Here is a 27,638-nt window from a genome sequence, read left to right on the forward strand (position 1 = left end):
TTGTGCCATACTATACCTCCCCTTAAAGAGTGAGCCACTTTGTCAAAACAATGAGGACCTCCATCACGACACTTAGGAACACCCCTAGGAATCTCCTTATCATACTTGCGTGCATGTGTGTATGTGCATGTATGTGTGTGTGTGTGTGGGGGGGGGGGGGGGGCTTTTGATGCCAACAAGCTTGTAATTTTTTCATCACTTACACCAGACACATGTGGCTAACCCCCTTCCCCCCCCCCACCAATTGTGTAATGTCATTGCACCTGTTTAACACACACGGTCAAAGTTGTATACACATACACAGACAGACATACAGACACACACATATGCACACACACACATCTAGACATATATGATTCCATCATTACGTTGAATGTTTTGAGTAATTAGACCAGGGTTGAGAGTAAAAGACTTGTTGGGTGGAAAGAACACGAATGCTCGTACACCAAGAAAGCCAATTAGCCTACCTGTACAGTAATCTTCAACCCCAAAAGTGGATTTGCCCAAACAGTAACAAACCTGCCAGGATTTCCCAACATGCAGCATGCTTTGATTTGGTATTCCCCTTGTACAGATCTTTGCGGTACTGTGTAAATAGTGTGTTACACCTGAACACATTCTCTGAGGCCAATATCTGTCCCCCAGCATTTCCAGAAGTTTTCCTCATTGCTATTCCTGTAAAAAGGCCAAGTTATCTTCAGTGGGTTACTTCAAGCATGGTACAAGAGTATATATATATAATCTATGTATGCAGATACCCTCATTTTCTGCAATCACTTTATCGTATCTTTCTTTTTAAATTCATTCCTCTATATGACAAAAACAGGAACATTTGTCTACATTTCTCATAATTCAAAATACTTTCATACAACTGCTACTGCTTTAATAGATCTATTTTTGTTTACATATCTATGTATTTTCTTTTTTTCAAACTTCTACGTGCTTGCTATAAAGCACTTCTTTCATATCTTGAAAATTTCAGCTACATTGTACGATACCTGAAGATATAGTGCAACAACCTCAGGGATAGAAGTACATAACCACAGACAGAATGGGTTAAATGATTAAATGATTCAGAACTAATGGTACACACGACTACACGTTTATGCATTCTCTATGATACAACTCTGATGTTGTTTTGATTCCTTCGGTAAACAAGTCCTTTCGATCTCATCAAAAAGGAACAAAAATATATGAAGCAATCTGATTGCTTGGACACAGGCCACACATTCCTCAAATTACACAAATAGACCAAGACAGCATCCAACAAATGAGACGTCACATCAGTGGCTGATACAATCCAAGGAGTTGAGTGAAAAATGCCACACCTGTGCCACCTCAGAGCCAGGAAAACTCTGTGATTGGGGAGGAGATGTCATTCCTTGAAGCGCCCCCAAGGTTGAGAGAGCAAAAAAACTAAACGACGTCACTAACTCCCTGTTGCAGCCAACTCCAATACCCCGAGTGCTGACTGGGACTATGCCCACATGGTCACCCTAGCAACAAACCAAGATCGCCTCTCGGCATAGACGTCACATTTTCAGTCACATCTTCACGTCAGCGACGTTCAGACACTGCCATCTGAATCTGCCTGATACTTATCGAAAAATTTCCTCTATTGCCCCTTGGTCCACTTTTCTATTCCCACGATCACGTTGCATCAAGTTAGCATTCAGTCCCGTAGCTCGCCCTACCTATCTTTCCATCACATACCATGACCTTATTTGCTTGACAAAAACAATATCTAAGAGAACAACACATTTCAGAGCAGAACAGATTATCCATATGACTTCATTTCACTTTACAAAAGAAAAAAAAAAATTATAAAGTGCCACTGGCAGCTGCAAGATTTTCAAAGCTCTTTTCATTTCTGCATGTTCCTCCAAAGTTGGACCATCCATTGAGACAACTTTGAAATACTGCCCAGGCTAAAGTAGCAGAAAAACAGAGGAATGAAAAAGAGGCTAAAGCTACAACTATCGACAAACAGGTGAAAAGTGAATGGCTTTCATTAAACAACATGATTTTACCAAATTGATTCTTGGCAGTTTAAGAGAAACCCCAACAGGGCGCAGGATACATGTTAAAAAGTTCATGACCCCTCTGGTTCTATTACATCTAAATGGATCAAGCAAATATGAATAGCATACATAGACACACATCATCACAACAAAAACTATTACACATAAACCTGTTTTATTCAAGTCTTAGTGAAGGCAGAATTTTTTTTTTAATGATACGCATAGTGCAGATTTTGCCACTGATGACAATTTGAGTGAATTTCAATGAATAGTTACTTCATCCGTCAGTTATTTGATCATATGTGACTTTAACAACTACAACAAACTAAATATCTCCCGGTTAAGGAGTTCTGTCAAAAATAGGAGAATTCTCCAAAACTTCTGCTTTCTAGATAACATTCTACGTACACCACTAACAAATACACCTCACACAGATTATGTCTGCTTTGTACGTCACAAAAATCAAGTCAACTTAACATTTCTCTCGCAATCTGGCTCGCAGAATCAATGCCCTAACTGCCATCTGGCATCATCCGTTGTTCAGCAGTCGTAGGTCCAGACAGCCAGACCCATCTCAACTGTACCGTTCCTGAGAACACCTCTCACATGAATTCTTCATCGTCTACCTTGGTCGGAGCATACTACAGTTGGTGCAGTAACATGTCGCTTCACAAAACAACCAAAAAAAGAAAATTCTTCCACCGAAGAGAATTCCGTTACCAGTATAACGCCCTCACAAAACATGGAGACACAAGGTAACCGGTCCATAAATCATACCAATCGTTGAAAGGCATGATGTAACAGTGGCAGTTTCATTTGCGTCCAGCCAGGCCATGGAGTAAGAAGAGCTCACAAAACCATTCTGTCTGTCAGTTGAGTACTCCGCGGGGGAGGGGAAATGAAAATTGAAAATACACATAAAACTAATTGTCCACCTCTCCCGACTCTCTTTCTCGAAAAAAAGAAAACAAAAAAACCCTCCTTTGCCAGAAAATGTACATGTCATATCGCTGGAATTATTCACTCAGGAAAACAAACCTTCTAACTTGGCAATCAGAGCTACTGGACAGAAAAATGCCATTCTCTGACGCAGCAGTGTTCAAAATTCAAACCGCCCTCCTCTCCAACTCTCAGCAGCAAGCTAAACAAATCAACCAAACGTGAGCCTCTCACTTCCTCATTAAATCGCCCCTCGTCAATAAATCCCACAACAAATGTCCTCTCCAGTCCGACTTCTAGGCAGGCCTGCACATTCTCACAAACTCACACAGAAGAAAAGGATAGAATTCATCGATTCTACGAGATCTCACAAGATACATCTTCTAAGTCTTCTCTTCCGTGCCTTTCAACCGCTGCTCTTGGCAGACACCTAAACAGATTTCTTACAAGAGATTTTTTTTTCTCACAGGTCCTTTTTTTGTGTGTTTTTTTGATAAAAGTGTAATTTGCTTCCTTCTTTCTGTCTGTTAGAAGGGATGACGCTTTCACGTTGGGGAAGAACACCCTATCCTTCAGCCGCACGACAGGAAGCGCTCCCCCAGGCGAGGGCGCCATTACTTGCTGATGGAGGGGTGGCCTGATCTGTGGAAGTGAACTACGACCCATTTCCCGTCCCTCCGGTGCCATAATCGCGTCTCCTCCGACTGGTGTGTCACTGGGTCCCCGTTCCTGGCAAACATGAGGGAGAAACATAAGAAAAGACACATTGAGAAACTGGCATCGCAACAGCATACATGTATGTGCACAACAAACTACAGACACTGATACTTTAAACAGGAGTTTTAACACTGCCTGCATAGATTCCAAGGATTCTAATTCTTTCTCCATGCGACCCATTGCACTCAAGTTGGCTTAAGTAGCCATGTGATTTGATGTTGTGAGGGTTAGCATTAAAAGTGGAAAGTAGAGAAGTTCAAAATGGAAACATCCTGCTCTCTGCCCCAAGACCAAATGGGAAGACCCTGAAAAAAACACAACTTCTGATTACAAGAACACCTCTCTTGTATATTGAAAGACAAAAATGGAAAAGTAAGTATATCATATCATTACTGTTGAAAATAAGTATACATGTATCAGAGGTAAAACATAAGTTTTGGGAAGGGCTCAAATTCATCTTCCACCATTTGGACTTTGCTTGCAATATATTAAAAGGGTCTATCAAGGAATATGTCTGGCTGATGCGATTTGCCATGATAAAGAGCTGTTTTGGAGGATTTGAAATCAAAAGTGTAGTTCCAATTGTAGTACACAACTTTTATCCCTGAATGAATAATCTAGCTCCCTCCCCATTCAGTAGTGGCGAGGTAGAATGTTACATGATGATCAATCGTGCCCTAGCAGCAGTATTTCTGAACAACTGTATGCAGTTCTCTCTTGCATACACAATGGATGGATACTGCTATGGCCAGATTTGTAATCAATTAAAAAAAAAAATTACAAAGCAAAAGTGATTGGATATGCTCTGAGATTGCAATACTATTGGCATACCTTTTTGGCTGATGTTTTGCATTTTTTTTTTTAGTCAACCAACTGAAATTGTGTTATCACAGCATCACTGTGCTTATCATAGACGTAATTATGTAATTGTGAGGTAAAATGTGTTTGTACTGTTACGATCATTTTGTGGCAATGTAATGCCAGTGGAAGCCAAATTTCTATGTCTGACATAGACCAATAAAGAAATGAATGAATGAATGAATGAATGAATGAATGAATGAATGAATGAATGAATGAATGAATGAATGAATGAATGAATGAATGAATGAATGAATGAATGAATGAATGAATGAATGAATGAATGAATGAATGAATGAATGAATCATTTCACATATTTCTTGTACATTTGTGTCCATTTTTTAACAAACATTGACAGTTTCTGCAGGTATATCACAACTAGGCCTAACTTTAAATGATTGGTTTCATATTTGCTCCTCTTAAACTCTCTCAAGATTACTATATACATCAAAATATCATTGACATCATACTGTAAATGCACAAATTTTCACAGTGCATTAATTTTTTCATATTTGGCGCTACTTTTGGCTAGCACAAATTCTGAACCCGCAAAAATAAATTTGTGATTTTCTCTGCACATTTTGAATGGGTTGACAATCGTGCAGCACGAATTCAAGAACCAGCGAATATGTTTTTGAGGGCCGCTCAGCGTAAAAATATACACGTTTTACAGTACAGTGCACTCCCGTTATAACAAACATGGTTATAACGAAATTCCGGTCACAACGAAGTAAAAATTCAGGCTGCAACATTATCCACTCTATGTATTTTTATTGTTTATTTGTTCGGATATAACAAAATTTCGATATAATGAAAGAAAACTGCCGGTCCCGAGGACTTTGTTATAACAGGAGTCTACTGTATTCAAATGGGTCACTATAGTGGTCCAATGGCCTCATCAATACCTTCAGTCACATGTACAGCACTATTACTAAGTATACATTTCTGACCAGACCTCATTCAAAGAACAACTATGGAACAACTAGGCACTGCCCCTCAAAAACATTGAGGCACAGATGAACTTTCTTTTGAATAATAATCAGAGACTCTGCAGGTAGGGAATGTAAGAGCACTCACTTGTCGATGAACTGTGTGAGCCTGACGTATGCAATGGCCGCTGCATCGTCACCCAACAGGTGAACACGGGGATGCAAGATTGTCACGTTGCGATTGCGACTGTTCTTGTTCCACACTGAATGGAGAGATGAATCAAAGATAGCATCCTTGCTTCTTTAAGTCATTGTCACAACTATAGGCAACTATGCATCACTACAATATATTATTATCTCTTAAAATTGTACTATCTAGATAATTGTACATATCTATTGTGAATTATCAGTGCATTTTCATAGGCGAATCTCCCAAAGCTCAATTGTGTACATCATCATTCATCATCATCATCTTCTTCCTCATTAAAATAATGACACCATAATCATCATAATCATAATCATCATCCTCATCATTGATCACCATCTTCACCTCACTGAAATCACCACTACCATAGTCCTCATCATCATCAACATCCTCCTCAACCCCATCATCTTCCTCACCATCCTCATCATCATCATCACCATCTTCTTCCTCATTGAAATCACCACTACCATAATTCTCCTCTTCCTCTTCCTCATCACTATCCTCATCATCACCCTCAATCTCATTATCATCATAATCATCATCATCATGATCATTACCATATCCTTCAATGAAATCATCTCAACAATCATCATCCTCATTTTCACAATATACACCATCCTCCTCATCTTCTTCCTCATTGAAATCACCACCACCACCACCATCCTCCTCCTCCTCCTCTTCACCATCATCACCATCATCTCAATAGACAATATCAAGTTATCATTTCAGTTACATCTTATGCACTGCATAATGCAGTCAAATCTCAGATTAGGAAGTATCACAGTGGCTTGCTCCAGAGTGGGTCAACCTAAATTAACAAATTTTTGATCAAAACCTGAAATACCTGACGCTTTGACTGTGAAACCATATCTTAATTTGTTTTGTCATGCTACACGACGCAGTGATGCCATATCGAATGTTCAATGGAAGTAGCTAGGGTGTGCAAAGTTGTCATGGATGTGGATGCAGCTTTAAACACTAACCTTCACCGTCACACTCTACTCTGAAAAATCTATGTTCCGACCCACAAACAATATTCACACAAATACTGCTGGATTGCATTTGATACCACTGTGGTGTTGTTTTCTCTGTTATAACACCCTCCATACATTCTGTAGTCTATTATATATCAACTGTTTAAAAAAAATCATCATGAACGCATGCGATCATATGTTAGAAGTTACCTTTGATTACTGTAATCGAGAGCATGTATGCACAGTTTTTGATAACTCTAAATAAAATCCTATTCTTTCAACGATTATGCGAGCGTTCAGGCAAACTGTCTCATTTTCCACAAGGACACAGATCCCTTGGAGAGAAGAAAGCAATCTTAAAAATACCAAAAGGCACAAAGACAAAACTATACCATTAAAAGAGAAAAATACTCACGAGTGTCAAAGTAGAACTTGTGGAAATCAGTTCCCTCAATCAAGAAACCATTCGCCTCAGGTTCGAAACAGGTTAAATGCGGGTCACACAGCTTCCTGTAACCAAACAGATTACAAATAAAAAAGAGAAGAAACTGTGAGAAACATGTGGTGCTCAGACTCTCTGGTGTTACGAATAAAAATATGACACATTTGAATCTTTCTTTCTGAGTGCTTGTCGAGTGGTAGACACTTCTTCACTATCTTTTTCTTTCTATTTCATTGATTACAACTTGGGCAAAAGACTAAGATTTATCAAAATGTCTAGTGTTGACAACATCTCCCTGGTGAGATGTGATTTGCCGAGTACTTTGTGTGTTTGTGTGATCTTCCCTCTAGAGAATACATTATGAATGACTTACTGTTATTTAGCACACTTGTGCAAACAGCAAGACCCAATTTTGTGTTTTAATTACGTTTCCTTGATGCACATGCACAAGCAGACACAAATTCATAACAACCATATACCAGGTATCGTCCCTGGGGCGACAAGACATCATATCCCAATTGGCATATATCAGGAAATCACCTAACCCAATTTTTGAAGATCAAAATACTGATGTGATTTTTCAAAACAGAGTAATCACTAACATAACCCAAAATAGCATTTCTACAATATTTGGCATCCATATAGATGTTATTTTATATGTTATTTTATAAAAATGTTGCAAAAATGAAAACAAGTTTTTTTCACTCTCCTACAGCAGGTATAAATCATTGGCAAAGTGCCACCCAGATTTGAAGAAGTCGATGTTCATGTACTGTCCCATTTAAGTCAAAGATGGTTGAAAAAAGCTAACATAGATGGTGGATTGTATCAGTTAATGCAGGGGAAAAAAATTGGAGAAATTCAAAAACAAAAGCTATCAGGTTTGACCTAACCCCACATGTGTCAGAATGTGTTGAACGAGTAGTGGATAACTTAAAGAGAGATATCACTAAAACTCAAGAAGCTCATCGTGCTCACGTGTAGGACTCAAAGTCTCCGACGTTGATCGCCTCCAAGAGAGATTCTGTCATCTTGATGATGTCTTGCTTGCGAACTGAAACGAAAACCAGGCAGGGAGACAAATACTGCATTATGTTTCTGTTCTAGGGATGCTCTGGGAGCTTAACAATGACAACGCCGAAAACATATAAATACATTTGTGATCACAACTGTAATATACACACAAAATTCAGAGATTCTACATTTGAATACCAAATTTTACTCTTAAAACGGTCAGAACCACTGACTTGTGTCACAGATTCCAGAGACTCTCTACTTTTAGTGACAAAAGGAAAGAACTCTAAATTGTATCAAAATCAATTTTTCTTGATTTGGGGTATTTTTTGCATGCTCTACATGATGATGAAGAAATTATGGTCACATGACCCCTAATTTTCAAAATATAGACATATCAAAAGGAAGCAACAGAACAGATTTCCTCACAAAACATTCATATTTTTCCTCATTTATTATTAAAGAAACTCATTCCACAGAGTTGCTTCCTTTTGTGATGGGATGGGAGCTCTGTTCTATGAAAGTGCAGATCTGAGGGAGCAGTATGGTCCTACCACATGATAACTTTGATTCCGGCTGACTTTTTAGTTAGACTACCATTCTCATATCTGCCTTCCCCCTGCTAATCCAGACAGAGGTGAGTGAGTGTAAATTGTGGTGCAAAGTGCTCACAATTTCCCTGAACAAATTTCTCGTATTTCCAGCTTGTTTCCTGGAGAGGTGACTTATACTGAAGAGAGCACCAAGCAAGTTGTGTTTGAAAAGGGAATTACTTAGGAAACTCCAATGTTGCATGCAAAGTGTACAGGTCAGCGGTTGTAAATTTCACATTGGTTAGTGCTCATTGAAAGAAAAACCACAAGTCCTACAATGTTTCCTCTGTAAGACAAGGTAACAGTTTGCTCCAATTTGTAAGATGATGGTGCTCAGTAAAAAAAAGAAAAGAAAAGAAATACTAATAACAATAAAACAAACAGAATGACTGACAATACTGGCAAAGCATATTGGGTAGACTCTGAAAGAAACACTTTAAATCAGGCTTACAAAACAATCCAACAAATCAATTAAGTCTTTTGAGACTTAGACGCAAGACGCCTAATCCAATGGCTATATAATGACACATCTGCGAGGAAGACTAGGTGCATTAAAAACACCTAAAATGAATATTCCTGCTACAGGGATTATCAAGCACTACTTTTATTTGTCACAAACATGCGAATAGAGTCATGTACACTTTTGTTAGATGGTACACTTATACAAAAATCTAGTCTAAAATTCATGCTCAGCGGATGACTCGAAAGCCGGCAAATGACAGCGTTTTCCTTTAATCATCTCATTATACTCGGCGACGACAGATCTGCAGCATCGGGCTGAAAGCTCCTGAAAAGGTCAGCGCTGTTTGGCCCCCATTATCTTCATTTTTTGGGGGGTGGGGGAGGGAGCCAGAATTATGATGCTAGCACCACGACATTTTCCCCACAGGTGGGAGAGTTTTATCTGCTCAATATGTGAGACATTTCAAACCATGAAGGATCACATGCAGGGTCCAAAATATCAGATTTTCTATTTTTACATTTTTGTATCTTTCCTCTGGCAAGTATCATGCTTTACTGTACAACTTAACAAACCAAGGCCTGATTGGTACAGCATGGAAGAATCATGACATTAACTGACACAGGACCGCAAATCAAGTGTTTAAAAAGCTACCCAACAAGGATGTGATTGTGAATTCTGGGCTGTCTCTCAGAGCACTCACTATTTAAAGAATTGCTACATTTGCCTGAATCGAACTGTATGCACCAGCAAAGCATTACATGCTGTAGAATCGTGTCTTCTACCTTCCAATACGCAATACTCATGATTATAATAGCTGAATCCTGTTGTTTAATACTTAAAGATTCTCACCAGCTTGGAACATATGGCTCAACTCACAAGTTATGATCTTTAATACCCTTTTCTTTCACTGGATTTCCGTTTTCTTTCTTACTGGTGCAAATTAGCCTTTATACTTCCCTTTAGTTTTTTTAAAAATGTTTGATGAGATATTTTATGAATATTTGAAGAAACTGTGTAATGTCTACGTTTTGATTTTTAACTTTGGTATGTTCTTGCTGTCTGTATACATCTTTTCTTTTTTTAAAATCCAAACTCTTTGATGCAGTAAATATCATCTGGGGAGAGGAGCGAATAGGATGGGGGATAAGTAGGGGATAATAAATAGATCACAAATCATTGATCCTTCAATCATTTGTCATATTTTACTGGTTATGACAATATTTTGCGACACGTAATTTTATATTGTTATATAACATTTATATTTACTATCATATTTGGTTTTATGCTTAGTTTATTGTTTTAACCTATTCATATTTTCTGTATTGTATTTTATGTATAGCATTGTTATGGACTGTAACATCACAATCTTTTAAGCTGTTTCAAATTGTAAACTGTCTTTTTTTTTTGACATAATGCAGGGTTCTCTTGTAAAGCAGTGTTATGTACTGAAGAGACTAATAGTACCATGTATAAGAACACAAAATAAATAAATAAATAAATATGAAAACACAATAAAAAGTAGAATTCTCCAAATTTTAATGATCACAACTTGAAAAACAAGGGGGTCATCTTTCCACTACTAAACATAGAAAAATTGGCAATGAACAGTGTTTATGTTTTCATGCTAGCCTTGAGCACTAAAAATCAAGTTTGGAGAGAAATATGCATGAAAAACATAATATGCTGAAGTGAACACTGGCATCTAATGCAGAATATCAAATTTGGGCTACGGGTTACTGCTGTAGAATATGATATTTGAATTTATAATCCTCTGCTATTGTTGACTTTTGCAGCTGATAACACAGTAATGTACGAAAATGAATTGCATTGCCCATACAATTGTCACACTATTGCACGCACAGGCTCTTGGTCATGAAATTGAGTTTTCTGATATCATGATCATTTAAAATATCAAGAAAGAAAGCTTACAGAATGGCTCAATTTACAACATCCGTCATGATACGTTACACCGATTTGAGGGCTGCCCATCAATCTTACTAAATTGCGCTGGACACTGCCTTGGAATTCCACTCCACAATTTATGGCCATTAGAAATGAGCCGCAGGGCAAAGTAGCGTATGGCTGCTAGCAACCTGCAAGGCCCATTATGTGAACCAAAAACCCAGAAAAGTGGCTATCGCTCCATCATGCGTATTTGCCACACTACCTCAGAGCTGGTAATCATATTCATGGCCATTCAGGCACACAAAACGCCACTTTCGGCCCTGTGCCGGCAATCCAAACTCTTTTCCCCCGACGGCGCTTTCTACCATGTCCAATGCTGCTGACATTTTGTGCCCTCGGGCTAAGTACTGCCTTCTAGGCAAGGCTGGCGATGTTCAAGGATTCTGCTAATTGCATTCTGAGCTGGGTGCATTGATTTCGTACTTGCAAGAAACCTGCAGATTTTCATTGCTACACCTCATAACAAGCAACATATGTGTTCACCACTTTGGGGAGAGGTTCCCATCATTTTGTCAGTCTCTTTTCACAAAACACCTTTCTAAGGCTTAATTACTAGATTGATAAATGCAAGGTACATCATAATCACCACCATTAAGGCACACAGTATTCATGTATTACAAGTGAAGCATCAATAAGTACCACCTCACACAACTTTTATCCTAATCCATCCCAAATCCCCTCCCCCATCTCCCCATCTCGCTATCTATCTACAGTAGGCGTTTTCACATCAGCCCGATAAAAATCCAAGCTCGAGATATTTTTCACAGAAAATAGTCAGCAAAATAGCGCGCTATTTCGAAACATCGGGCTGATGTGAAAACGCCTAGTATTTCTTTTTCTCTCTCGTTGCATCCATCTCTTATTTGGGCCATGAACTCATAAAAACTATCCATTATAAAGATTTGCTGGCACACCCACGGCTGCCAACATTCACACGTTCAGAAAATCAGGGAAGATTCCAACGAGCCACCAGGAGAATTAGTTAATTGTCTGTTACCAACACCTCAATGGGCACACTTCCAAAATCAGGCAGGAATTTCACATTCTACTTCAAATCGGGGCATGATGGTGATGAGATAATATAAGCTTTCAGGGAGCCTCTCCAGCAGAATAGCCCAGTTTGTGATTACACTTTGTGCATGAGCAGAAAAAGGTCATTTGTACCAACAGGTATGTTGGTTTGTAAATTCACCAAGATAAGCATCTGTGGTGTCATGGTTATTCATATAATCCTTATAAATAGTGCTTTCTAGCACATCCACCTGACAGTAAGCCTGGTATTTGGCAGTATTGACAGAAAAAAAAAATCTTCACACATTCAGGGGAAAACACTGCAATAATATGCTTTCCCAGGTGTTAATTGACAGCTCTTTCTGGCCACCTGCTCTGCACAAGTTAATTCTTTGTTTGAACATGAATTCCATAAATTGTTATGTTGGGGCAAACTCATGCACTATGCTGCTTTAAGTGCCTAGCCAACCAAGAAAAAAAGAAAGGCCATTTGTACCAATTGTACACATGAGCAAATTACGAACTGACTTTATAAGGGAGACTCATGGCCATGAGATGGCAAAACAATGTATCTACATGCAACCTCTTTTCCATTAAATGGAGTTTAAAGTTTTGCAAAGGTACAGCTCTTTTTCAGGTGGTGTTTAATGATTCATATCTTACCCAAAAAGGATTCAATTCAATTCGCATTTATTTTTTCATTCAAAGAGATAAAAAACATTCAGACAAGGTATATAAATAAATTCATATTGACAATAAAAATGTAACAGAATGTGGAGACAGCAAGAAAAAAGTTTTATAAGCAGCTGTATAGTATATAGGATCAACAGTATCAACAATATATTGAATGCAAATTGATTTCACTAGACCCCTAATTTTTTATAATTTGAATAAATCGAAAAATACATTGTTTTATCGCATTAACCTAACCAAGCTATTGCTACGGCAAGTCTCATTAATAGCACGCATACATTAACATAATGTCATTCTGCGTGCAGTTACGCAGTCAGCGTGCAGCCCATTACTGTGTAAGCATGTACATGGTAAAACAACGTATTTCACATAGATCACCTGTAGATACATTGTTTTGCCATGTTTATGTACAACACATGTTGAGATGGGGCAAGCGTATAGCAGCTTATATTATTTTCCCAACAAATTTATACCAATTCCCACTGGGAAGGGGTGTCATATCTCAGTAATGAACTGCGTTCTGATTTCAAGATTTGTTTCAGAGTTAGATTACACTAAAACAATCTGAAGTATGTGACTATTAAAGTCAAATTTTCATAAATTTTTGACATAAGCTGTTCTGCCATCTCGAGTCCGCTCGGCATCTCTGCACACCCCCGACTTACTGTAAAACGAGGAATGTTTGCGTGCATTTTAATTTTGCGAATTTCGCAAGAGCCAAAATTCGCGAAATTAAAATGCACGTGAAAGTCCTTGTCTACACTATATGCATTGAAAGTTAGAGGCAACTGGCGAAAATTTCATGCCGCAAAAATATTTTGTTTTACAGTAGACTGCACTTAAACAAACTGAAATATGTGACTATTAAAGTCAATTTTCATGAATTTTCGACATACGCTGTTCTGCCATCTCAAGTCCGCTCGGCGGCAACTCTGCACACCCCTACCTACCTCTGATGTCATCCTCTTCCAATGTGCTGCCTTCTGGGGACCCTTTGATGCCATTGTCTTTCTTCTGCTGAGGGGTTCTGGTTGCTGTTTGAGAAGAGGGGGGGGGGGAACAACAACAACAACAACAACATATATTTAGTCTATTTGTCAATTCTCTCAACATCTGACTCACAAAGGGGATACATCTATTCATTCAAGTTTGTTCGATTTTATTTTTTTCGAGAAATACACAAAAGCCTTGTTGTCATATTAGATGCTTTCAAATATTTGAATAGTTAGTATTTGCTTGTTTTTTGTTTTTGTTTTCACAGAAAGAAATTTCGATTGAATCAGACACAATGTTATTGGGGATGCTGTTAATAGGTAACTGGAAAATTCCAGTGAACTTGCTGAATGGAATGAATTTGCTGTGAACTCCAGAATACTCCAGAAAATTCTCAGAAGAGAATACTCATCCGTTTTCACCTATACTTTATCGACACACATGGAGAAGCTGATTGAATGGATCTTTTTGACTCTTCTCCATCAAATTGTGGCTGAATTCAGGACACTTCTGTCTTTGCAAAGGAAACTCCAGAAAAATGGGAATCTGTGCTGAATTTTGAAGGTTATATGTCTTGAAAGAAGCATTTTTGGGAGCATAATTGCACCTAAATCAGATGAGTCACTGCTTTTAATGTTGCACGCATCTTACGACACTTTTTCATATTGGTCATTAGTGAGGTCCAGCATATTCTTGCGTAATTATCATCTCTGAATCATTCTTTTCATTTTTTCTTATTTCAAACTACATAATTTGGGGATTACTGAATGCATCTTGCTTGCTTGCACAAAGCTGTAAAGTCAAATTTGTAACTTCAGAAGGATTTTTTTCCCCCCTCAAATATAACTTGCTGGAGCCAAACCTTAAAGTCACTTGTGATTTCATCTCCAGCAAAATATCTACATGATGTAATCAATCAACATGTCAGTTTTTCATGTTATATTACATGCACATATATCATTTGTCATATTAAACCGTAATGCATGCTTTCTCGACATCTGAGTATACGCTGTGGTAACATGGCAGAATGAAAATCCAATAGAATAGCGGTGCAGTAAAGAGAAATAGAATGAAAAGTGCAAACAACATGCAAAGGAGACAGTATTATAAAAAGATAATAATTTCTAACATTATACAGAATAACACATGCACAGTCCAAGGATTATAGAATAGAGCATTCCTCTACCACACCAACATTTTCATTCTGAGTAAAGTGTCCACGCATGCGAAACAAATATCATGTCACAGACGATATGAAGATCAGACTCGTTAAGTTGTGATTGTTATCGAATGGCAAGGACTCCGAGGGCCTGCCTCGGCCAGAAGTAATGAACAGAAAATTGCTCTCCACAACAAGACGCTCGTTCTGCAGGATAAAACAAACAAGCACAAACCACCTTTTGCAGGCGACCCACCCCCAGGCAGGCAATGGCTCGAATCCTCAGATCTAAAATTGCGCTAGAGAAATCAACTAGTCTGACCTTGTCATTTCACTGTAAATTCTTACAAAGCTAATTGCTGCCGGCAGACAGTTATGTAACATCGAAATTGGTACAAAAATCACCCACAAACAATGTTCAAACCACTCTCCAATGGCCTTTAATTTGCAACTACTCCGTATATGCAGAGGTATTGTAATATTTTAGCACTGTTCTTTTTTCAAACTTTAAAGTATTTTTTTAAAGAAATTCCCATTTCAATAATATTTTAGCTTTGCTGGCTCTGTATCTTTCACTACTTTGCGCAATGAATTTGAACTTTATCATTAGAGCAGAACTGCATTACGGGCCCCATTATTAACTCTTTCCCTTTCAAAATAGCACTCCATTGATGCTGCTATTACACAGGAGTACACATGTCTACTGTAAATGAAGTTTAATCTACCTCCCTTCAAAATTTGTGCAAATTCAAAAAAATGCTCACAAAGATTCAAGTCACTACATTTTGATAAAATCTCTGACAAGGAAGACAACGTTATATGAAATGTGCTAGTTTAACAAAAATGCTTCCCTAGGATCCTAATGAATGCTGGCAAAACTTTAAGGCATTATTTTTTTTCCCCCACAGCATATTCACACTGATGCCACCTGTTGTGTAAAAAGGACTTTACACTATTTCACTGAAAATCTAATACATCCATATGTCTCCAAATACACTTATGTACTTCTTCCCACACGAAAAAACAAAAAAACAAAAAACGAATTCTGCCTATATAGAGCAAATTGAACTTGTAAGCAGATAACCTAGTCACACCTTGGCATTTTCACTGCAAAACACACAAGTCTGCCAAATGAAAGTAGCAACACACACACACACACACAAACACAAACACACACACACACACACACACACACACACACACACACACACACACACATACATACACACAGCTACATACAGAGTTAGTTGTTATTAAACAAGTGCAAAACGAGGATGGCACTTATGTCAAGACTACTGTCCTTTCCATGTGAGCATTTGAAAAGTCATCATCTGAATCCAATCTGGATCATACAGTAGTGGCAATGAAGACCTGAGCCGCATATTCTCCAATCATACCACTGCTCTGTAGTCAGCAAATTTAAAACTACATAAAGAACACAATCACTATAAACCATTTGCATTCGCATACCACTAGAAACTTTTCTGCTCTAAATTCAGGGGACGATGCACACTTCAAACCTTATTTTGGGGGCCACTTAAGACTAACACTGCAAAGAATCTACAACCTTAGGCACACTCATGCAAATTATAGGGAAAAAAAAAAAAGACTGAGCAAATTTATATTCATAAGCATCATCTCAAAGTTAAACGTCTTACTCTATAACTTGATAAAAATGAAATGAAGCACAAAAGAATTTTTTTTTTTTTTTTGTTTCGTTTTTTTCTGTGATGAGGGTCTAGCCCAGGAATGTCGTGCTCACGCTTGGTCAACAATAGGCCTCATTCTTAGAGATATCACATCTCAATTTAACAGGTTTCCTGTGAGCATTTAGCCAGTAATGTGTAGGAGAGTATCAAATTTCACAGCAGGTGTACACAATACCAGAAGGAGGTGTGAAAGATAAGTACAGTATGTAGATTGAGAGCATCTATCTGTATATTCCTCCAACATTCAAGATACTTAACTTTTGACAACTTTAGGCATACCACCCAATTCTTTTTGCCTCATAACATAACATAAAATAGAGGTAACCTCCACCACCACCACCAAAAATAAAGAAAGATAGTAATGCCTTTTTGAAATGTTGAGGAATTCAATTTATACATTTGTACTTTAGCTTTCGAGGGACTGAGTACCATATTTCTCAAGATGCTTTGCTGAGGGGTCAGGATTAAGTCATTTACTCAAGTAATTTCTCTACTGGGATGAATTCTGGCCAAGCCCAATTTCACTGTTGCTTTTCTGTTTGCTATAACTTTTTTGTGTGATTCTGGCCCACTGCAACTGCAGAACATAAAAAGGCAACTTAAAAGCACACTGCATTCTTCTAAACAAGTCACCAGTAGGTATTTTGATCATAGAGAGGAAAGCATCCCTGGAAACAACGCTTTTAATATTTTGTTTGTCAGAACTTAAAAATCCATACATGGACATAAATACCTAGACATGAAGAAAAAATCAGAAGGTGTCAAAACTATTTAACAGAAAGTTCACGATACAATGACAAGTAGAAAGCTTCGAATACTATCAACATCCTCGTCACATGCAATAAGAATAAAGAAATAACCATGAAATAAAGACTATTTCACAAGAGACACATATGTGTCTCTCAAAGACTGTGAGGAACTATGAATGAAAATATCCAAAACAAACCATGCAATTAATGTTATGATAAAAAAAAAAATAAAGAGAACAAGTCTCCCAATAGGGTATTGCACTAATCTTAAATCATTTCATGCAGAATCTAATCCCCCAAAATGTAAACTGCCAACGTGGTATGGAAGATGAAATGTTATGGAATACACTGTGCCAGTATGGATCATGAGGCATGACTATGAATGCTCTCTACAAATAACTGAATGGCATATGCAAGGACTTTCAAATTACCATGAAGTCAAGAAACTTTTGATGCCCCAATTGTTGAATTGTGGTGTGCAAATGAGGAAATATGTAAATATATATATATATATATATATATATATATATATATATATATATATGAGTCAGTAAGTGAATATGTATTGTGGAAGTAAGAGAGTAAGGAGATAAGTGAATGTGTATTTTGTTGCTTACTACCAAAAAAGGAAATATTGGATTGGCAGAGTAGATGAGTGTAAATATGCAAGTACCATTACGACAGTTCAAAGTCTAAGCATGCATGTTATATGAAGAAGCTAACACACCAGGTATTGTCAGATTTGAGCACGACACACATTAAAGATTGATGAAATTGTATGTGAAGCTGATGTTAGACAAATAAAGGAAGAATATAAATATGTATAAATAAATGTTAATGGTATTAAGTTGCAAAGGATCATAGAAAGAAAAAAAAGGTATGTATGATCTTTAGCGGACAATCCGTCTTACCCTTTTCTTGACTGCCCCCTAGAGTATGCAACGCAGGCAACAAAAAATGGATTAAAAATGAACAAAAACACACAAAAAAATGGAGCAAACCAGAATTGAAAGGGTTATACATGCTTGAATTCAACAGTAGTCATTATGGGTACTTACAATCTATGAGTTATCAATGAATTAAGCCTGAGGATCTTCTAATGCTCAAAATGAAATGTATACAAAGCGATGAATGTTGCGATTTTTAGTTTTGTCTTATAAACATACGGTCATTCCTACAGCAATGTATAGAGCATACTACACATGAGAGATCTATAAACTAACTTGTTATTCCTTGGGCATTCCTTCTCTGTTTTAGGATTTGCAGGGTTGTCTTTAAAAAAAAAAAATCTCGTATAGAATCCACATGCAACTGCACAACTTGATTCTTTTCCTTGTTTAAAAAACAACAACCTTAATTTCAAAAGTTACCACATTTGTATATCACTTTTGACAAATTTTCAATAAACAAATTGGGGAATGTACAACATGACAGTATTGATTTGATAAACACATAAGATAACAAAGTGATACAGATAAAGCTACGGTATGGTTTTTGTTTGCACACAGACATTTTTTTTTTCTTTGTATGAACATTTTGGTATTAAAAGTAAATGCAAAGTTGTTCCACAGCCATTAACACAGATATTCCAAAAGGTCATTTCTTTCCCAAATCATGTGGATAAAAAAGAAATCCCATCTCTGCATGGTCACAATTTCTTCCTCTGCTTTGCCCAATCATTTTGTGCTACAAATGCGCCACAGAAATGCTACAGAATCTCAATATGCATGAAAAATGTACATGGAACCAATGCATGACGTGGCACTTAGTTGCGAATTAAAGCGTATGAAAAACGTACGGTGGTAACAAGAGTATGGGAGCAGAATGATTGCATTGCACTGTATGATGAGACTAACAATAATGGCACATTTCCAACAAAAATCATTAACTCTCTTGATGATGTATGGAAAAAACAAAAAACCTGGTATCAGAGACATATAATATGAATACCATGAATGAGAACATCATATATAACTATGGGGCCAGGGAGGGGGCACACTCACAGGTGGTATATTTTCTGGAGGGGGTGGGGGATTGGGGGCGGGGTGGTCGGGGGAGAGGATCGACTAAGTATGAAGATATGATAGCAGGGAGGAGTGGTATAAGATTATGAAAAAGAGGAAAATGAAGATAAGATAAAAACCAGGGACGATTATCCATTTTGAAGGAGGAGAAGGAGAGAGAGAGAAGGTATAGGGGGCAGAGAAGAAGAATACTCTGACGAGATTAATAAAAAAGAATGAGCTTATAAAGAGATTAAGAAAAGAATGAGCTTACAAACATACGAAGGAGAGATACATGTATGAACTGGGGGAGGGGGAAATGAGCTACTGAGAAATATGAAAAAATGGCATTGAATGCTATTTGTAGCAAATCATGCAAAAACCGAACACACACGCAAAAAACATACACAAACTCACTCACACTTCAAACACATGCAGAAAGAGCGGCTGAAGAAACACTAAAATAATACCACAACATGCAGATCCTTGCCTGTAAGGAACCCATGTACCCTCCCCTCTTTAGGCGGGGCGCCACGATATAATACATCTAACATTCCATGAAATTTTATTGGTCAGTCTTCTTATTTTATTCTGATAAGCACTGCATGTTACCACTCTGTCCACCGAAAAAAGAGTAAATGAGTAAATATGACATTGTAAAAAAAATCTAAAAATGTAAAAAATGAAAGATAATTTTACGGGATACCCTCGGTGTTAATGACAAAGTTTCCAATCGGTTCTACACAATTTTCTTTTAAGAATTGCATCATGCAAACTTCCTAGGAAGTAAAGTACTTAAAACACAGCAAAAGTCTCAAACAAGAAGACATATCACACATTCATGTTGTGAGCAACATTTGATCGATTTTATGATATTGCAAAGCATGATGAAATCTAGTAAATGGTAAAATGTATAAAACATTTTAGTTGTTGCGGTTCATTCAAAGTAAATGGTTGCCTGACATTGATACTCCATTGATGAAAGTGGCTTCCAATTCCAAGAGCAGTGTGTGAAGACCTGTTGTGACTTGACTCTGAATGGAAGAAAGTGACCTTTGACCTTTTCCATACCCATAATGTCTTTGCTCTACCTATAATCACATCTCTCTCTTCATTAGGGCTGATACACCACAATGTGAACTTCTAATGTAACAGAGCAACACAAAACTTCGGAAATATGAAAGATGTACTCTATGACAGAAGATGCACATAATATGGCTATTGCATGGAGCGTTAGATTTGGCTGCTTAAAGAAATGTGGATATTACAAGATTTGCAAAAGATTACGAGAAGTATACGAGGCGGTGGATAATTCTAGAAGTGATGCCATGAGATTAAAATAGAAATGTGAAAGGGGGCAGGGGGAGCATCTCGATATGCAACACAGAGCAAAGGGGGGTACTAGCCATTATAGAGAGGAGGGATATATTGGGGGTATGATACATCAGTGGGGGATTGGCGGGGCCAGGTGGGATGTCGACATATCGTGGCACAATGTTTGCAAAGGCTATAATGAGGCACGCAAGATAGGATGCTACCACACTACCACACCAGGAAAAAAGAAGAAGTTATGACTGATGTCATTGGAGGCGATGATTAACATACTGATGCCTGCATGGTGAGTTGGCGGCACCCAAAGAGATTACTCTACAGAACAAACACACCCCAACACCCGCTTTCCCGCTCTATACATACTGATACCTTACTAACAACTACTGCTTTACAATAGGAAAGTAGACGTTAAAAAAATAAATTCCTGGTATAAAAAAACCAGGGATGGAAAGAAAAGAACTGCCACTGTTTAACTTTAAACAATATTCAAACCTCTTTCATATATCAATGGTAATACAGTCTGCAGTGATCATTAAATCCTCCCACACTATCCCACAAATGGGTTCCTATGACGTACTTGACTTGCATTTTAATCAACAAAATCAGTACCAAAGCAAGGAAAAATGTCAATCTTAACACCTTATAATTAATTGCTATCTGTCACATCAACAGGCAATCCTCAAACACAAGTTAAATAAAAGGGGGGGGGGGAGAAACCCAGGATAAACCCCATATATATCACATATTAAAGACTACAGTAGGATTAGGAGGTATATGGGACATGCAGATTATATAGGAATAAGGTCTGAAAACTAACAGGAAGAATCCACACAATCACATCTATACAGTGCATCAAGGAATGTCAGAATTTTGCCGCTCCCCAATCTAGTCAGTCTTTGCATTCTAAAGGCTTCTTCATGCTGGTGACAGCAGTCAAGAATAAGAGAGACAAAGACATTAAAAAAAGAGACTCTCTAGATATGATTTATAAAAGAGAATAAATGTCCTCGTCTGGAGAATGTAGTTTGTCATAAATGTCAACAGCATAAATCATACAACTGGTGTCACACCATATCTTATTGACTTGATAAATATGTCTACATCACTTTCTCAAGCGTAGTTTACACTTAAGGTTCCACTGGAAGTATCATTCGTCAAAAATGATACTGACAACCATGACATAATGAAATCATTTGAATATCTTTGCCTTTTTATTAATTGATGATGTCAAGAATTACCCATCTCCTGAATTCTTTTCTTACTGATGTGTTAAGTACATTGCAAACATTCCTTGTAAGGTAGTTCTATGGAAATATTACATCAAATATGAAAGAGAGGAAATGTACAATATATGCTCTTGAAATATTCAATTGCTGATAATCACTTATTTCATTTTAGTAAAATGCTTATCCATCAACTACACTGTTTGAATCTCTCGGAAACGGTAAAAATTCTCAAAATGTTCTTCAATATCCATATTCATTGCCATGAATTCAAATTAGTGCATGAACCATGTTGGTATGCTTGCTACTTGGGTTTCAAACCTGCAAAAAAAAAAAAATCATAATGATGAATAAAATAATAACTCTATTACATCTAGTACATAAACCTCTTTAAATATTTTGCAATTCAAATATCATTGCCAGTGACTGATTATTGACCTAATCTTAAATCTAAATAATATTCCAAAATCAATAAAAATACAAAATGGTTTGTTGTTGTTCTTTTTAAATTCCATTGTTAGCACTGCTGATCCAGATGAACCTGCCATTCATAACCCCAACATTGCCAGTTACCCATTTATACACCTGGCTCGAGCAGGACATGAGGATTAAAAAAAAAATAGTAAAAAAAAAGCAGAAGAAAAAGTAAAAGTCCAAGGATGAAAACACTAGGCGTACTCAAACCCAGGACCTCGGAATGAAAGTAAAAGATATCTTAGCCACTATACTACAGTGACCGAATGAGATGCCCACTACCAGGCTACAAACACAGAGCTACCAAGTCTCCCTGATTCTGCAGGAGTCTCCCTGAAAATGTCAAAAATCTGTTCATGTCTGAATAAGAGAATATTACAATCTCCCTGATTTGGGAATTATTTTCTCCCAATGAAATGCATGTAACACACAGATATCTCCCTGATTGCTGTGTGGAATCTCCCTGATATGGATACGGGAATGTTGGCAGACCTGCAAACCCAACGAAGGCTGGCTGTTTGTAGTATTTACCAGACATATAAAAATTATATACCATACAACTTAAGAGATATTTTGAATTGCAATAATTTTGTATGGTCCATGGTTATAGACATTAGAATCAATGAACCTAAATCTAACTTTACATACGCACTACAATGACTTTGAATATACTGGTTTGTAATTTGACTCTTTTATTATACCTGCAAATATCCCCTGCCCTAACTGTGCTATTAAAACCTAAAGTAGCATTTTGACTTTAAAATCATTCTCTTTGACAACCAAAGTACATGTACCTCTAAACACATTCATGTGTATCAAAATACTACTGTAAAAGTGGAAATTTTCGCGGTGTTAAAATTTTCGGGCATTTCGCGCAACCAGAAACTAGCGCAAAAATAAAAGCACACAAATATATTTGCTTGCCATGTGTTCCTGTGCATGATGTCTTGATTCCGCGGAATTAAAAACACACGAAACTCTTCTTGCTCAGCCAAGCGCGAAAAATTAGTCGCACCAAAATATCCACTTTTACTGTAATCTGGAAAAATCACAGTAAGTGCTAAGTAATGTAATTCTATTACTTCAAAGTCCCTTGTAATGATAATCATGACAATAGCACATAATTCTTATACAAGACATTCCATTATTGTAAGGAACATGTCAGTGCTCTGTTTTATTCAGTGTGGTTTCATATTTCATTCGCCAACAGAATTCTCCTGAAAGACGGAACCTGACAATATTAGGTACCCCTTGCCTGTTCACGAAATATGGGAAATGTCTATGATGTGGTGCCATATTCCATTATGACACCAGACCGTAGATATCTACACGTATATATTATGTGAGAACAAGCACATGGAAACAATTTTTTTTTTTCATTTAGTGTGAAGACCAGACGCTCTAGATCCAGATCTATAGATTCTAGATGAATTCTGTATTCTTCAATTTTCAATGAATTTTCTATGTTCAAATTGCTGGCTTGAGCCATATTTGGTGCATGCACAAGATTGATCAGTGCATGTACATGTACGTGCACAATATAAATGAGACTTGCGAAACACAAAATACATATACAAGGGCAATGACCTCATTCATTTGATATGGGATATACATGTGTGGCTGATTGACCAATCAGATTACAGAATTCACCATCACTACATGATAAAGTTAATACTCAGGCCTGCATGAACATTTTATAAACACTAGTCAACTCTCAATATCTTGATGATAAGCGATGCAAAGACGGTATCAACTCTTCTTTCTAGGGTAGATATGAATGCATTCTTCACGGTGAGAGCCATTGGCACATACTGTAAGCCATATATTTAGCGAGTCTTATTTTTCACGAATCGGGACGTCCAGAAAATTTCGCGAGTGGTTAAATTTGTGGTTACTGAACAGAAAAATGTATGCGTGAATGTCATACTCATGTCAGGATTGGACTTAATACTTTCATATGTTTTTAAATTTGCAAACAGCGCCTTAATTGCAAAATTTGTAAAAATATAAATCTCGCAAAATATAAAACGTACAAAGTAATAAGAGCATCAGATATGAGAATGACATCATCCGGATTATGGACTTGAAAGAAACCCCCCTAAACACATTTATGTTTGAATAATAAATGGGAAATGTTAGAGTGGTATAAAACTGACCCTTTTTTAGGGGGGGGGGGGGGAATGGAGTGATAATTTTTGTTCAAATCTCCTGAAGACACAATGTAAAATCAACTCACTGCTGCTGTAAACAATGTGTGTATAACAATTATACTGGTCAAAAATCAGTGTACGTATCACCATTCCAGTGTAATATCCACTCATCAAAATAAGACTGTTTCACAGGAAATCGCAGGAAATTTTTGGAAATAATCAACTTTTACAAACAGAAACTTGAGAGAGCTGTTAGCCATGAAAGTCACTAATAACAAATGCGAATGCATTGTTGGACAAATCTGGAGTTGGGAAGGGCCACTACCTTTATAATCTGATACCACTGTTAAAACATAATTATGTAGGTCTACACTGGATTGAAAATATAGAAGTGATACAGGAAAGGCGTAATTGCTACTAAGGGGATGACAGAAGAAAAAATGACACCCCTCATGGAGATAAGATGGTTTAACACTTCCTGTGCCAGGGACTTTGTACAGCGTATACAACTCTATGGGGTTTTCTGTGCCAATCAGCACTCGAGGTACACGAAAGGCTGAGTCGAGTTGAGTTGAGTTGAGTTGAGTTTACCATGAGTCATACTCACTTCAGCCAATGGCTATTCTCCTGTGAGTCTGTGTAGTTCAAAATTCAACTAGCTATAAAATACATTTTATACCTGGCATAGAAAGTAAAAAAAACCCCACAAAAACCTAGAAAGTAAAACATGATAGTGCTAGCTAGATGCCAAACTCGGCTAGCAGGAATAGAGCTTCCTGTCTCATGGATTGAGCAAGCATTTCAAAGACAATTGAAGACTTCTGGACAGTTTAAGAAATGAATAACCATTATATCTGATATTGCACCCCCCCTCCCCCAAAGAAAAAAAAGAGAAAAAAGAGAGAGGAAAACAGATAAATTTGTTACTACTCTCACTAAAGTTAAGTTTTGCTTTAAATATATCAATGATTTTATTTCCCAACATTTTCCAAAGCGGTTGAGAAAACATACTTTGCCAGACTGTGAAACAGCACACATCTTGTATGAAAGTGAGTTGGCAATGTCTGCCACAGACTAAAATGAGTATGAAGCTAAAAAAATCATAACATTACTTCATAAAACGAAGAAAATGATTACAAACTCATATACACAGAAATACAAGTGAAACACTTTGAATGACATCTATCATAATTTGCAAGAGACAGATGAACAGATGGAAAAATATACAAACACAAAAGATGAGTTTGAAAAGGAATGGCACAACGACTAATGGGGAAAAGTCAAAGAATGGATTGATATGGAGGGTGATGAAGAAGCAGGTGAGATGGAACAAAACGAGGAGTTTCACAAAATGTAGATTAAAAAAAAATGATAATGATATTGGCTGGATTTTTGAATTGATTGATAATGTGGTAAGGTTTAGGAATGTTTTGAGGGATGTATAGATTGAGCTGGAGGTTGTACGGAAGGTTTTGTTTTAGCGTAGCTGATGATGTTAATTTATTTTATGATTAATGAAATCTGTTGAGAAGGGAGAGGAGATTGAATTAGATTAGAGTAAGAATTTTTGTTGGTGTATTTCATTTCATCTGGTGATTACGGATGAATAATTTGCAGGATTTTGTATATTGTGTCAGAAAGATATGGAAACAAATCACCCACATCAGTTTTTGTTGTATTCACAGTTAAAGATAAAGTTATATTAATAGGTTGAATGTTTGAAAATTGATGATGATATATATAATGTTTTTCTGTTTAAAAATGTTGGCAAAAAGATGCCGTTGTGATGTTTAATATGTCTTTTGAATGTTGTCAATGTAATTGTGTATTGTATATTTTTCTGTTTTGTAAAAAGCATGTGAACAAAACAAATATCCATGATATGGACAATAAAGACTGAAATGAAATGAAATGAATGAAATGAAAAGCCAAGTCAACGACAGTAGCTTTGAGAGAGAAGAGGAAACTTTGAGAGATATGAGGAAATGTGGAAGAGCCAGGAGCAGAGACAGAGAGAGAGGGGAAGAGATAAAAGAGATGAAAGGTAACTCAGGATGTTCCTGTGACGCATAACATGTGGGAATACAAGACTGGACAGTGGAAAAATAGATAGAGATGGGAAACGAATGAGGGAGAGACAGAAAAGTTAGGGGATAACTCAGAATATGACTAGGAGGCATAGCATGGGAAGGTACAAGACCGGAAGGAGGAAAAACAGAAAGAGATAGAGAGAGAAGGAGGAAGAGATAGAAGAGTTGGAGAGAGAACTAGGAGGCATAACATGTGACAGTACAAGTCCGGAAGAAGAAGAAAGAGAAAGAGCGAGAAAGAGAGCGAGAAAAATAACAGACAGAGATTTAAACAGGCAAAGGGGGGAGAGGGTTAAGGGAGCAGTGAGGATGCTTGAGGCTGAATGAAGGAGACAAAATCTGTTCTAAAGAACAGTACATGATATTCAAGTGTCACCACTTTGAGGGAGTGATGGAATGAAACCAAAATGGATTTAATCAAAGTAAGAAGAAGAATCAAGATGAAAGGCCAGTCCCGTGTTGCCAAACTCTGGAATCCATACATTCAACATGATGTCTCAGCCTCCAACACATCATGGTTTGGAAAAGAAATATCCACAAGCAACTTTTAGCCTCGACAAAAGAAAATGATGATGATGATGATGATGACGTTGACGATAATGACGATAATGATGATGATGATGATGATGATGATGATGATGATGATGATGATGATGATGATAAAGACAATGATGATATTCACACGAATGATTAAAGACAAGGCCCATCAAGAACGATACACTAAACTGCACTTGAGCAGAATAAAAAAAAAATAGATGATACATGAAAAAACGCAATGGTGTTTGATGAAAACATCCACAAGATGACTTCATTTTTTCCAACATCTCCAACTGCACCACACAAAGAGAAACCAAGGAGGACAGCACATGACCAAACATGCTCCAAAAGAATTGTGCACAGAATCGCAGGCATCTCTTCCTCTTAATCCATTA

General features: G+C 37.2%; 1 protein-coding gene across 9 annotated transcripts in view; it reads right to left on the reverse strand.

The window, feature by feature from the left end:
• Window positions 1-235: 235 nt before the first annotated feature.
• LOC139729725 (calcium/calmodulin-dependent protein kinase type II subunit alpha-like) overlaps window positions 236-27,638 on the reverse strand; it is a 200,919-nt gene continuing 173,516 nt past the window's right edge. For 5 of the 9 annotated variants that reach the window (XM_071640659.1, XM_071640655.1, XM_071640661.1 and 2 more), the window contains 5 exons: window positions 13,775-13,858; window positions 8,064-8,139; window positions 7,059-7,153; window positions 5,613-5,727; window positions 236-3,689 (listed from right to left, as the gene is read on the reverse strand). In XM_071640659.1, the coding sequence (XP_071496760.1) occupies window positions 3,575-3,689; window positions 5,613-5,727; window positions 7,059-7,153; window positions 8,064-8,139; window positions 13,775-13,858 (485 nt within the window). In that variant the 3' untranslated portion in view covers window positions 236-3,574. Of the gene's footprint in view, window positions 3,690-5,612; window positions 5,728-7,058; window positions 7,154-8,063; window positions 8,140-13,774; window positions 13,859-18,345; window positions 18,364-27,638 lie in introns of all 9 variants that reach the window. The other 4 variants (XM_071640654.1, XM_071640656.1, XM_071640660.1 and 1 more) reach the window with 1 other exon arrangement.

The sequence above is a fragment of the Diadema antillarum genome, unplaced genomic scaffold (genome assembly GCF_040938485.1).
Source record: "Diadema antillarum isolate AM-2024a unplaced genomic scaffold, OU_Dant_1.0 seq00000254_RagTag, whole genome shotgun sequence".
Lineage (NCBI taxonomy): Eukaryota > Metazoa > Echinodermata > Echinoidea > Diadematoida > Diadematidae > Diadema > Diadema antillarum.